Source organism: Myotis daubentonii, chromosome 4, assembly GCF_963259705.1.
Source record: "Myotis daubentonii chromosome 4, mMyoDau2.1, whole genome shotgun sequence".
Taxonomy (NCBI): Eukaryota; Metazoa; Chordata; class Mammalia; order Chiroptera; family Vespertilionidae; genus Myotis; species Myotis daubentonii.
The window spans coordinates 28,030,880-28,044,980 of record NC_081843.1 but is presented as its reverse complement, the minus strand read 5'-3'; the positions used below and the strand labels follow the sequence as shown (position 1 = coordinate 28,044,980).

The 14,101-nt window shown below is 44.6% G+C and overlaps 1 protein-coding gene across 3 annotated transcripts; it reads right to left on the bottom strand.

Moving 5' to 3' along the window:
- Positions 1-3,129: 3,129 nt before the first annotated feature.
- Positions 3,130-6,170, bottom strand: MRPS17 (mitochondrial ribosomal protein S17). Of its 3 annotated transcripts, none has more exons than XM_059693333.1 (3): positions 6,032-6,170; positions 5,289-5,430; positions 3,130-3,559 (listed from the first exon to the last, which is right to left on the bottom strand). In XM_059693333.1, the coding sequence occupies exons 2-3, from the start codon at positions 5,409-5,411 to the stop codon at positions 3,290-3,292; spliced, it is 393 nt and encodes a 130-aa protein (XP_059549316.1). In that variant the 5' UTR covers positions 5,412-5,430; positions 6,032-6,170; the 3' UTR covers positions 3,130-3,289. The 3 variants fall into 3 exon arrangements, with proteins under 3 accessions (XP_059549316.1, XP_059549318.1, XP_059549317.1); XM_059693335.1 differs by lacking the exon at positions 6,032-6,170 and adding an exon at positions 5,830-6,006; XM_059693334.1 differs by lacking the exon at positions 6,032-6,170 and adding an exon at positions 5,658-5,796.
- Positions 6,171-14,101: the final 7,931 nt, after the last annotated feature.

Genomic DNA, 14,101 nt, shown 5'->3' with positions numbered 1-14,101 from the left:
AAGTGCATCCTGCTGTAAGATAAAAGAGCCACACATGTAACCATGAAAACTGCAACTAAGACAATGGGGGCAGAAAGGGAGTTGGACAGTGAGAGAAGGGGGGAGAAGCAAGGAGCAGCAGAGGCCCGCCCATTAAAGGCAACATTTCAAGGCCAGTGTGAATCCGTAGAGGCCCAGAGAAGAATGCCCTTCGGACCAGGTAGCTGGGAGGTCTCTGCGATCCAGGCAGGTCTCGGTAGAAGGGGTGGGGCCAGAAATTGGGCTTGCGGACTGAGGGGTTCTCTGAAGTTGGCAATATTGGAGGCCGAGAAGGAAGCATTGGGGCTCAAGTGGTACAGTTTTCGGACGGGGGCAATGTCTGAACAACTTCGTCTGGCAGGAAGGCAGCCAGAAGGAGAGATAGGTCCTGTGTATGGAGGAGTGGCAACAAGGATTTGCGCAGACCAGGGAGATGCATCTGTCGCTTAAAGGCCAGTGTAAAGGAGGCCAAGGGACACTGCGGCAGGAGGCTGGATAGAGGTTGTGTGGCTGAGAGTTCCTGATCCCAACTGGCTTGTGCTCAGTGAGGCTACAGAGGCTGACTAGATCCACAGGAGAGGCTGAAGTGAACTATCCCCAGGACAGAAAGGGCAGGTCCCAGTCCTGCACAGCAGAAGACAGGGCCTCAAGGCAGTAATATTAATATGCCCTGGTAACTTTCTCACACGTGTCCCCAATTCTCAGCTCCATTCCAGGAGACAAATGCGTTCAAATCTATTTTCCTGAATTGTAAACTTGGTAGAAATTTCTTTGCTGATCTTGCTTTTGTGTTATTTAGCGTTAGGCCACTCATTCTGCATTTTTCTCCAATTATTTTTTTGTTCTTTTGTTAATCCTCACCCCAGGATATTTTTCCATTGATTTTTAGAGAGAGTGGAAGGGAGGGGGAGAGAAACCTTGATATGAGACACATCAATTGGTTGCCTTCTGCAAGCACCCTGACGAAGGCCAGGGATTAAGCCTGCAACTGAGGTATGTGCCCTAGACCGGAATTGAACCGGGAGCCTTCAGTTTGAAGGCAGACGCTCTATCCATTCAGCCAAACCAGCCAGGGCTCCATTTTGTAGTTCCATTAACCCAATGCTTTTTCCTGGGGGAGGACTCTTATTTCACAGGTGTGTGACAGGTTATTCAACACCATAGACTAAATATGGGTCATATTCCTAAAGCATACTTTTTACACCACGATTTAAAAAATTATCTTAAGCCCTAACCGGTTTGGCTCAGTGGCTAGAGCGTCGGCCTGCGGACTGGAGGGTCCCAGGTTTGATTCCGGTCAAGGGCATGTACCTTGGTTGCGGGCACATCCCCAGTAGGGGGTGTGCAGGAGGCAGCTGATCGATGTTTCTCTCTCATCGATGTTTCTATCTATCCCTCTCCCTTCCTCTCTGTAAAAAATCAATAAATTAAAAAAAATTATCTTAAAAGATAAAAATGATAGAGTATATGTAAACATTTAAAAATATTTGAGCTTTTAGTGATGGCCTAGACAGGTGTCCTGTCCCTTCCAGGATAGCTGCTACCCCACAGCCCCACCTGCCAGAGACCTAGACAGCATTAAATGCTTCCCTTTTACGTATCCTCCTTGGTACCAAGCCCTGAGAGTTCTGCTTTGCAACGTCATCTATCCAACCTCTTTTCATCTTCCTTGCCCAACTCAGTTTACGTCTTAGGACCAGTCTTTGAACAGGCCAGTCTTCCTACCTCTGATCTTTCCCCTTCCAGTTTATTCTCTACACTGATGCTATTTCTTGTATTGAAACATGAATCTAGTTATATCACTCTTTTTACAAATGTTAAATAACCTAGTACCAGTTAGAGGATAATTACTGCCTATTTATCTAGCTGATTTCCACCCTTGTTCAAAATGTTCCAGCAGTCCTCTGGTTATGGCTCAAGTCTCTCATACTTTGAGGACTTGATACTGTTCCCTCTGCCTCAAATGCCCTTTCCACACCCCTCATCTACTAGCCTGGAGACTCTTTCTTTAACATTCAGTTCGAGCACCATCTCATCTCTTTTGGGAAATTACTCTAATTTCTTCCCACCAATGTGCTTGTTTGCCATGAAGAGTCCTGGTGGGGGGTGGAGGTGGCGGGGGGTGGGGGGTGAGAGGTGGGGGGGTGGGGGGGAGTGCCTGTGGTCACTGTTGAAACCCTGTGCTTGTATAATACACATATTAGTTGAGGTTGAAATATGATCCAAATCTCTGCCTAGGAGCCAGAAAACTGAACTCGACTCTGTTTCTTCAGGTCAAAATTTAAATGATCATAATTAATGGACAGCAACAAAACTCTGAAACTTTCCAATTCAAATGCACGTGTGAGAAGTACTACAACTTCATCAATGTATCAAGTTTTAAGAACTCCTTCCTATTTAATGCTGCCTAGGATACAGTACTAAAAAAAGTAACACAGAACTTTTAGGTTTTATTTTCTACATATCAACATTCTTATTAATATGGATTTTAATCTGAGATAGTCTGACCCCAAGCATGTTTACTATTATTTTTTAAATCTTTGTTTTAAATTCATCAATGTCCATTTTATTTAACTGATTTTCTTTCTTTTTTAAAAAATATATTTTTATTGATTTCAGAGAGGAAGGGAGAGGTAGAGAGAGATAGAAACATCAATGATGAGAGAGAATCATCAATTGGCTGCCTCCTGCACACCCCTGACTGGGAATCAAGCCCACAACCTGGGCATGTGGCCTTGACCAGAATCGAACCTGGGACCCTTTAGTCCACAAGCTGACACTCTATCCACAGAGCCAAACCAGCTAGGGCCCCAAACATGTTGATTATTTCTGTTTGGAATTGGTTAAATCAGAGAAAAAAATTAATTTTGAATATACACCATCAAAAACATTCGCTTAATGTTTACCTGTTTATGGTATCAAAAAGGTTTCTTCTCTCCAAATAAAGGTTCTAAAATAAATTCAAGATTCCTTTGAATGAAAAAAAACAAACACACACACACACATCTAAAACAGTGAGCTTAAAAAATAATGCAGCAGATCGCTAGGCACATTTAGTGTAACAGGAAAGCATGTTCACTGAAAAGGAAATTTGAAACATGACCATAAACCTTTTTGGAAAATTATAACAAACGCTTTATTCATTTACTTTTAGCTATTTCATAAATACCAGAAGAAAAACTGATCAGTTTGTGATGAAACTTAGAAAAATTTCTTTTCCATAAAGTAAACTTATAAACCGTTCCCTCTGGCTGGTTTTTCTAATCCTCCTTCACTGTTCTGAAGAGGTACTGTGTTCTTCCGGAGTTTTGGTTAGATGGCTGGTTTCCAAACTGATGGGACTCTCCAGGTAGGCAGTTCCTGCACAGGGTTTTCCGGACACTGGATCTATGACTCGTCCAACTTTGAAAACGATCTCAGCCAGCTCATGTTTCACATGTTTCGTTCGTGGAACAGGCAAAGCTTTGAGAAGCACAATGTCCCCAACTGTGCACTGCTGAAGAGCATCGTGAGCAAAGTAGGTTTTCCGTTTATTAAAATACTGTTGGGAGAAGAACAAATGAGCAGTTCCCATCTGTGACCTGGCAATGCAGTACAGAATATGAAAAAGCAATGCACAGAAAAAAAGCTGGGACTTGGGGGGCAGGGGGGGTGAAGATAACATATTTAAGGCAGTTTCCAACACAAAAATTAGCTGCTTAACTTCTGGAAAACAGCAATGACTTTTCCAGAGATGATCCTGTCCCCCAGCTCTCCAGTGTATTCTCTTCAGTACTCTTGCTCTATCGATTACCATCCTTCTTGACACTACTTAAATTCTTCTCTCCCGTGGCACCTTCTCTCCAGTCCATAAACATGCTACTGCCACCACTAGCTGTGTAATTTAGGACAAATCACTTAACACCAAGCTTGACTTTTTTCCACCATAAAATGAGGCTCTAATATTTGCACCTCTAAAGATACCAAGAGAATTAAGCATCTTCTATAATAATAAAAGGGTAATATGCTAATTAGACCGGACATCTTCCGGATGTCCTTCCTGACGAAGCCAGAGCTGGAGGGAAGCCAGCCGGGGTCCCGGGTGCCTGTGGGCGGCAGGAGGAGGGAAGCAGCCTGGGTCCCGGGTGCCGGAGGGAAGCCGGTGCCGGCAGCCGGAGGAAGGAAGGCCTGCTCTTGCATGAATTTTCGTGCATCGGGCCTCTAGTAATATACATAAAGCACTTAGCTCCATGTCTAGCCCAACGTATTGCAAACAAACCACGGATAACTAGAATCATCTATTCCTCCAGGCAGCCCCTCCACAGCAGGTACTCCCACTTACAGATGAGAAAAACAGGCTCAGGGAGGCTAAATAATGTGCACAGCTAGTAAACAACAGAGTCAGGTCAGTATTCAAACTCAAGTCTTCTGAGTTTAAGGTCAATAATCATGCCATCACTTTTCAGCTCACTCCTGCGTTTGATCCCAGATAACAACTGGCATTTCTACCATCTTGAATGCAGAACATCCTTGACATTTCCCACTCCCTCCCTTACACATCTAACAAAGCAAGGGCTCTGTCCTTTCTGAAATCTACTTTTCCCCACTGCTCCAAGGACTGACCGTTCAGGTCCTTATCGTTTCCATCCTGGACTTTCTCAATAGCCTCCTTACCCATTTCCTTACCTCCAATCCTCATACCTACCCATCTCCAAGTCTGTCTTTCCTTTGCTTATAGGATGAAATCCAAAATACAACATAAAAGACTCTTCACGGTCCAGCTCTGGTTGTTCTTGTACCCATTCAATTGTTCCTACTTAGTGCCAAACTCTGGGCTCACCCTTGCCCAAATACCCGCTGTTCCTGTAGAATGTCCTACCCTCTCATGGCTAAAAGAACTTCCACAAACTACTACTCATTGTGGCCAGAATGACTTCTCCCAACCTGGTCCTCTGGATAAAATCCTTTTTGAGATTCAGCTCAAATGTCTCTAAATCGAGGATGCGCTCCTTCAGCAACCTGGGAATGAAGAAGGTGTCCTGCTTCCTGCTCCCACAATCCATTGCACACAGAAAGACTACAGTGCTTACCAGACTGAACTGAAAGGAGCTCTCTGTGTCCTCAGAATGTGCGTACACACCGCGAATAATTCACTTTGTTAAACCAGCCCAGTACCTGGCATGCAGCAGGTGCTCCATGTGTTTTTACTGATAGAGGAGTGTTTTTCTGCTCTGAACCCAGGATGTGTGGGTGATTTATCAACGCCAACGGAAAACAGGGATGTTTCTCACCTTTAATAAATAGGGATCCAGAACCAGCCTGGTCACTCTCACTTTAGCGGTTTTTTGCATTGCTGTCCCAATCACTTTCCCCACGACCCATTTGGCATGGACAGACGAACGAACTATTGACATTTCAGGTGGCTCTGGTCACCTGGAAAACAAAATTCAACGCTGAATGTTCGGGGGGGGGGGGGGGTTATGACTCACTAAATGCATTTTGTCACTAGAAGTGCCCAAGTTCAAAAACGGCTTTTGTTGGCCTTCTGGGATCGCCACTTTAGAGATGCTCACACGATTCCCTATTTCCTTAATTACCCAACCTCCATCTTTACAGTTCACAACGCTGCAAGTTTAACTCCTCTAAGCCTCAGTTCCCACCTTCGCAAAATGGGAATAACAACAGGGCCTATTCACAGGAGCGCTCTGAGGAGCTCAACGCGCACAAACGCTGGCCTTGACTGCTGTCCCTCATTTCTTTCCACCCCGCGGGCTCCTCGCGGGGCGCAAGGCCTCGGTGGAGCGGCAGGGGTGCCCTGGCGGTGACGGAGACCTGGACTCAGGGCTGCGATCGCATCAGTCAGGTCATACTGAGCACAGCCCACTCGGCCCGGGGAAGGCTGGGGGCGGGCGACCCCTCCGCTCCGGTGGACAGTCCCGAGATCAGGAGACCCGACTCGTCCCGAGGACTTTCACCCGGAGCGCCCGGGACCCCGATCCCACCCCTGCAGCCGCGGTGCGCTGCCCGCTCTCACCTCCACACCCTCAAGTCCTAGCGCGCGACCCGCGGAGAGCCGGTCGGACGTGGTTGCGTCACGCCGCACGCAGGTCGCTCCGCCTCGGACCGCCCCTCTCATTGGTCGCAGGTCTCCTCGGCTCTGGGCGGGGTTAAAGGCAGGACTCCGCCCACCCCACACGCCTTAAGGGAGCCGCGGGCCGAGCGTCGCTGGGGGCGTAGAGGGTCTTCTGTTCGGTTCGGTTTCCTCTTCTAACATTAAGCTCCCTCTCGAGCGAGCGTTGGACAAGGCCTTCGAAATCAAAGGAACTCCATTAATTCATCGAATACTGAAACATGAGACGCTGCTAAATGCTGAGACTTAAGTACTTAAGAATTTCTGCCCCCACAGCCGCTTTTAAGATAAACTTTAGTATTTTTTAAAGATTTTAGTTGTTGTTTCTCAATATGTGGGAGATGGGTAGAAGTCCGGTGTGGGTGCGTATATACTTGCAAATTTTAAAGGGGTTAGATGGGCCATGAGCATGCTACGTGATGATTCCTTTTCAGAGAGAGGGAAATCTGGGAATGTATTAGGCTCCTGTTTGGGAGTTACTAAGAGGAACAGAAAACAATAGGCTACCAGCACAATTTGAGGGCCATGATATGGGTGTGGTCAATTGTCTTTGATCACTGAAACATCTTAGCAACACCTGATGGAAGGCTGGGGAAATCATTTATTCGTATGTTGGTCTGTCTGACACCCATTTCTTCTTTAGCAAACATTTATGGAAAACTTATTCTCAGATTCTGTGCTAGACACGAGACAGGAGAGAAAAAATGAACCAAAGGAGACCCCCACTCTTAGAACATCCACAGTCTAGTAGGGACAGGTGAGTAAAGAAAGAATTATAAAACAAGCAGGAGTCATGAGAGCTTTGAGAAAGGAGTGTCTTAACTTTGTAGAGAGGAGACTTGATCAATACATAGCCCCTGGCCAGGGGAGCAGAACTTGAGAGGGACATGGGATGTAGGGAGGGCACCCAAGGCTTAAAGGAGAGCATGAACACAGGGGCTGGGGTGTGAGGGAATTGTAGAAGGATAAGCAGGAGTCTGGGACTGCCAGAATATGGAGGGAAAGAGTGGCAGGGATTGAAGCTGGACAAAGACAGCCTTCTACTCCAGGAGGCATTTCTCATCAAGGACCTCACTTTTTCATCTAAGTAATGGGGAGCCTTTGGAAAATATGAATAGTTTTGCTAGCTTTCAAGACCATTCTGGTAGGAGTGTGGGAGACAGAATAAAGGCTGAAGAGATTGGAGGCTGAATGGAGAGAGAGAGTGCGCCTGATGCTGGTGTCTCCTCTTCTTTTATACGGACACCAATCTCATTGGATTAGGGCCCCACCCTTATGACCTCATTTAACCCTAATTACTTTCCAAAGGTCTTATCTCTAAATACCACCACAACATATATGAATTTTGGGGGAACACAATTCAGTCCATAATAATACAATTAAGCAAAATGTAATCTTAAATTTGAATTGGAAATACATTATGAATTCATAATTTATTTATTTTTTAAAAAAAAATCCTTCCTAGAAAGCCTAGAAGCAATGACAACCTAGTAGCAATTGGTATGCCAAGCACCCAGATTGTGGTATCTATAAACCATTCCTTTCTAAAAGGAACCAAGGATCCTTGAGAAATATCTAAAGCAGAAGTGTATGAATTAGACTTGGGACATCTCCTTGGGTCAGAAATCAAGGGAGCTACCAGAGATAAATGGGATCAGGCCGAAAGTCAACCTGAAGAAAGTTCTCATTGAATGAAGATGAGATTATGTGAGCCTAAAAAGAATAATAATTTCAATGGATTGAAAAATGTAAACTACCTAAAAATTCCTGAGTTCAAAATGGTACTTAAAAGTAAAGCCTTAAAAAAAGAAAAAAGGAAACCTTGTTGGTTACTTTTGGAGATTCTAGAAGACCAAGTCAATAGTTCAATAAATAAAAGGAAAGAATCACTATATCCTGAAATATGATACATAGTACATGTCTGAGTAACAAAATAATTGATACATAAGGGATGACAGAATTGAAAAATAACTTTTTTTTTGCAACCACTGATAAAATAATGGATAATATTTATGGTTAACAAAACTATTGGGTAAAAGATAATAAAGAGAGCAGATAATGCCTCTTGAACCTCTAATTAATAATTAGCATTAGTAAAAGTAAGTCAACTAGACATTATATATCTTTTGGTATAAAGGAAGGGCTCCTGAATTCCACAAAATGTTATATGTATATACGTACAGGTCTCTGTGAGGATATAGTCTATGGCTTTTACTAAATTCTCAAAGAGATCTGTGGTCCTGCTTCTCCCATATTAAGAAATTACTGCCTTATATCCAAATTAATACAATAAACTCTTACTTAGTGTTCCAGCTGCGTCAGGCTCTTGATTTTTTTTAAAAAATGTATTTTATTGATTTTTTACAGAGAGGAAGGGAGAGGGATAGAGAGTTAGAAACATCAATGAGAGAGAAACATCGATTAGCTGCCTCCTGCACATCTCCCACTGGGAATGTGCCCGCAACCAAGGTACATACCCTTGACCGGAATCGAACCCGGGACCCTTCAGTCCGCAGGCTGACGCTCTATCCACTGAGCCAAACCGGTTTCGGCAGGCTCTTGATTTAAATCTATCCCAATTTGTTAATCTTCCCATTTTTGTAATAGCTCTGTAACTTCAGCTCTACCTTCACTCTCAATGTAACCAGTGAGTACTCCTTCTTTACATCTAACTACAATTCATTTTTTAAAAAGATTTTTAATTGATTTTTACAGAGAGAGGAAGGGAAAGTGAGAGAGAAACATCAATGTGAGAGTGAAATTTTTTTTTTATTAGTTAAGGTGTTACAAATGTGTCCTCATTCCCCCCATTAACCCCCAGCCTCCCCCCTAGAGTGAAATATTGATTGCCTGCCTCCTGCATGCCCCCTACATGGCACCATACATAGTTATTACAATATTATGGACTATATTCCCTATGCTGTACTTTACATTCCTATGACTATTTTGTAACTACCAATTTGTACTTCTTAATCCTCTCACCTTTTCTACCCAGCCCCTCAACCCTCCTCCCGCCTGGCAACCCTGTTCGTTCTCTATATCTATGAGTTTGTTTCTGTTTTGTTTGTTCATTTATTTGTTCTTTAGATCTGCCATATAAGTGAAATCATATGGCACTTGTCTTTCTCTGTCTTAGTTCACTTAGCATAATACTCTCTGGTTGCATCCATGTCCCAAATGGTAAGATTTCATTATTTTTTTATGGCAGAGTAATATTCCATTGTATGTACATACCACATCTTCTTTATCAAACTGTCTATTGATGAGCACTTACATTGCTTCCATATCCTGGTTATTGTAAGTAATGCTGCAATGAACATAGGGGTACATAAATCTTATCAAATTAGTGTCCTGATATATTTATTAAATGTTTCCAGATATTATAAAACACTCTTCTAGGCACTGTTTGTATCTACTGGTTTAGGAGTAGGATGACTCAGATTTGAGTGACATTTCAGTCAAGAAACCCTGAGTAATAAATCATTTACATGTCTAGCCTTATGAATCACTTTTTAAAAAGTTTTATTTCTTACAAGTTTTTTATTTGTTAATTCTCATCTGAGAATTTTTTTTCCTCATTGATTTTGAGAGAGAGAGATGTAACATCGGTTGGTTGCCTCTCACAGGGGGGATTGAACCTGCAAGCCAGGTACATAACCTTGACTGGGAATGGAACCTGTGACGCTATGGTGCGCGGGCCGACTCTCTAACCACTGAGCACACCAGCCAGGCAAGGTTCTCTTTTCATAACAGAAGGGCAATAACACCTGGTTGGATGGTCCAAATGAACTAATATATGTGAAATGGACAGAAATAAGTCACAATAAAAGGTTTTTGAACGGGTACTTCTCCTTTGGCTTCCCTACTTGGAGCACCAATATTTAGGGTTCACTCCTTAACTTGGAACATTTTGAAGAGAACAAAGGACAATCTGAGAATGAATTCACACAAGAATAACATGGTTTACTGTAAATTAGCATAAGTATAATAGTTTATGACTCTAAGGAATATATAATAGACTTCTAATTTATAGTTCCCATTTATGAAGAATTGGGGAAAATCCTTGGCCAACTGTGGTCTGGTTTAGTTCAGATACTTCTTTTCTGAGATTGTCCAAAATTTTCTGATCCTCTTCTAAAAATCCCATATTGTCGTTTTTCACTTATCCTGAGTTAGACTGCTTTGTTTTGGAACCCTTAGTACTCTGTGGAATATGCAGGTTGGTTTTTTTTCTGGTTGCGAAACTAAACTTTGATAGAATCATTCACCAGTTGTAATTAATTAGTCACTACTTTTTTTGAAAGATTTTTTTTTTGAGAGAGAGAGAGAGGAAGGGAGAAGGAGAGAAACATTGATGCAAGAGCAGAACATTGATTGGCCATTTCCTGCTTACTCTCCACCAGGGATTGAGCCTGCAACCCAGGCATATACCCTGACCAAGAACGGAAAAAAACCAGTCAGGGCACTACTTGTTTATTGCATACCTTTGCTGTCAGACTTCACCTTGGCTCCCTCTCTCTCTTCCTGAAATCTGAGAGCCCTATACCCTGCCTCCTATGGCAAATCAATGTTAAATGTAGTTCCTTTTGGTGAAGAGATACTTTCAGAACTGATCTATCCTGAAAATGGATCTCCACTATAATGATATTTGAACACAAAATACTACTAGACATACTCTCTGATTACTGTAACTTGGAGTTTTTTTTTAAATACTAGAGGCCCAGTGCACGAATTCGTGCATGGGTGGGGCCCTTAGGGGTGGCTTATGGGAATCAGGCCCCAGCTTGTGCTCCCAGCCTCACAGCCCTGTAGCCCTGCCTGGCACCCTGCCTTGGCCTGGCATTGCCTCCTCACTTGCTCCACCATCCCACTTGTGGGGCAATCAATCGGGGCCAGGCCCCCCTGTCCTGGCTCCCTCAGTGTCTGGGAGCCAGGCAGCGGCCCCACCCTCCGCCACCATTGCTGGTCACCATCTGCGGGGCCTGGCGCCGCCCGCTCACCCGCTCCACCATCCTGCCGCAGTCCTGCTATCGTCGGGGCTCATAGGGGCCAGCAGCACCTCTAATGCTGCCCACTGCCAGCACTGCATCGCTGACGCCCACCATGTTCCGTGCCACCCCCTGGTGGTCACCACATGTCATAGCGAACTCCCAAACTCCCCATTGGACAATTTGCATATTAGGCTTTTATTATATAGGATTTCACATCCACCAATGAGTGGGACATAAATGCACTTTCAAAAGTTTAACTTCTGGCCGAAACCGGTTTGGCTCAGTGGATAGAGCGTGGGCCTGCGGACTGAAAGGTCCCGGGTTCGATTCCGGTCAAGGGCATGTACCTGGGTTGCGGGCACATCCCCAGTAGGAGATGTGCAGGAGGCAGCTGATCGATGTTTCTCTCTCATCGATGTTTCCAACTCTCTATCTCTCTCCCTTCCTCTCTGTAAAAAATCAATAAAAAAAAAAAAAAGTTTAACTTCTGTGATGAAATGAGTTTACTTTTCTTAATTTCTTGGCTTTTTTAATTTTAAAAAGTCTTTAAATCATTTCAGCTTTGGCTCAAGAAGTATAAAATTTTGCCCTTCACAGGGAAGTCTTGAGCTGGGAGATATGCTAGAAGAAAGGTGAGACAGCAAGGAAACTGCATTCCTGCCTTAGCCTCAGGGCTTCTTTCACCATGCCTGAGAAGACTGAGACAAAAGTGAAAAGCCAAGAAACTCAAGCAGCCTCATAATTACAGCTATCTATGACTTATGTAACATCAAAATGTGATTTTTGTCAAACAAGGCAATAATCTATAATAATAAAAGCATAATATGCTAATTAGACTGGACGAAGCCAGGGCTCTGAGGGAAGCCCGGGTCCCGGGTGCCAAAGGAAGCCGGTGCCAGCAGCTGGGTGAAGGAAGGCCTACTCTTGCACTGATTTCGTGCATCAGGCCTCTAGTGATAAAAATAAAATTAAATTATCTGAATTCTTCTTGGAAAAAGGTGTTACATAAATATGTCTCAATTGCCCTAGTTGGTTTGGCTCAGTGGATAGAGCATCGGCCTGTGGACTGAAGGGTCCTGGGTTCGATTCTGGCCACGGGCATATGCCTGGCTTGTGGGCTCGACCTCCAGTGGGGGGCGTGTAGGAGGCAGCCAATCAATGGTTCTTTCTCATCATTGATGTTTCTGTTTCTCTTTCCCTCTCCCTTCCTCTCTGAAATCAATAAAATATATTTTAAAAAATATGTCTCAATTAATAAAGTGTATCATTAAGGCAATTAATTGTCCTTCTTTAGTTATTTATGTAAGACACTATGATTCTTCCCTGGTTCTTAGCCTCAACTTTGTACCACAGCTCAACCTCTAGTACAGTTTGCTATTCTTGTCTTCCAGAGTGGGGCTGGGAGGCGGAGGGATTCTAAGCTTCTGGTCATTATTAGAAACAACAACAACAACAAAACCTTATCTCTATTCAAATCTGCAAATATAGCAGCAACCACAATTTTAGTTTAAAAGTTTATGTTTGCTATAGGGAAATTTAAAACTAGAACATGATAGAAAAGTAGACGTCTCTGAATCACTTTTCACATTTCATCAACATAATCCTCAGTCTCCTTCAGGACTCCTTTTTATGGTAATCCCAGGACTTATCTGACGAATGTAATGAAAAGATTGCTTTAAAAAAACAACCTAATAACAGAATATTGTCAACTTATCACACTGTTTCTCAAATAATGGTACAGAAGATTTAGGTGGTACATCAATGAATATTTTCAGTTTTAAAGTTTATAGTGACATTGATGGAAATTAGAACAAATATAATCCTATCTAATAAAAGAGAAACATGGTAATTAGCGTACAACTGCTACCCTTCCCATTGGCTAATCAGGGCGATATGCAAATTAACTGCCAGCCAAGATGGCGGCCGGCAGCCAGGCAGCTTAAAGCAAACATGAGGCTTGCTTGCTTCAGTGACGGAGGACTCCAACGTTCCCCGCCTGCTGCTGCCGGCCTCTGAGCTGCAACTCTAAGCAACTATGTTACAAATATAGAAGCTAAACAAAACCCCAGAAACCTGCTTTAGTTGCCGGGCTTCAGCCAGCAGGATCGCAACATTGTTTCAAATACAGAAGGTAAAAAAAGGGCCAGAAACCTGCTTTCAGCAGCGGAGGCCTAAGAGCTGGAGCCTCAGAGCTAAAGCTGGCCCAAATAAAAAAGAAAAAGAAAAAAAAGAGCGTTTGGTAGCTTCAGTCACCCACCAGCCTGAAAACAGCCCTCAGCCCCTCACCCAGACTGGCCAGGCACCCCAGTGGGGACCCCCACCCTGAAGGATGTGTGACTAACTGCAAACAGCCATCATCCCCTCACCCAGGCTGGCCAGGCACCCCAGTGGGGACCCCCACCCTGATCCAGGACACCCTTCAGGGCAAACCAGCCGGCCCCCACCTGTGCACCAGGCCTCTATCCTATATAGTAAAAGGGTAATATGCCTCCCACCACCGGGATCAGCGGAACCGCGAGGCCTCCCGGCACCGGGATCAGTGTGACAGGGGGCAGCGCCCAAACCCCCTGATCACCCTGCGGCTGTGGATAGGGGGCGGGGCCACAACCTCCCTATCTGCTCTGCTCTGTTCGTGACAGGGGAAGGCGCCCCAATCCCCTGATCAGCCCTGCTTTGTGCCTGATAGGGGGAAGCTCCCCAACCCCCTGATTGCCCTGCGGCTCTGTGTTTGACAGGGTGCGGCGCCCCAACCCCCCCCCCCCACGGGCCCTGCTCTGTGTGTGATGGGGTAGAGCCATAACCTCCCCATCGGCCCTGCCCCGAGTATGACAGGGTGTGGTGCCCCAACCCCCTGATCCGCCCTACTCTGTGTGTGATGGGGGCGGTGCCCCAACTCCCCTATCGGCCCTACTCTGTGAGTGACAGGGGGGAGCTCCCCAACCCCCTGATTGGCCCTGCTCTGTGCGTGACAGGGGGTGGCGCC

Bases quoted from the DNA above. Each gene is read 5' to 3' on its own strand.
- MRPS17 (XM_059693333.1), bottom strand. From the start codon at position 5,411: ATGTCAATAGTTCGTTCGTCTGTCCATGCCAAATGGGTCGTGGGGAAA. The intron at 3,560-5,288 runs GTGAGAAACATC...TTCTCCCAACAG, and splicing joins TGGATCCCTATTTATTAAAG to TATTTTAATAAACGGAAAAC.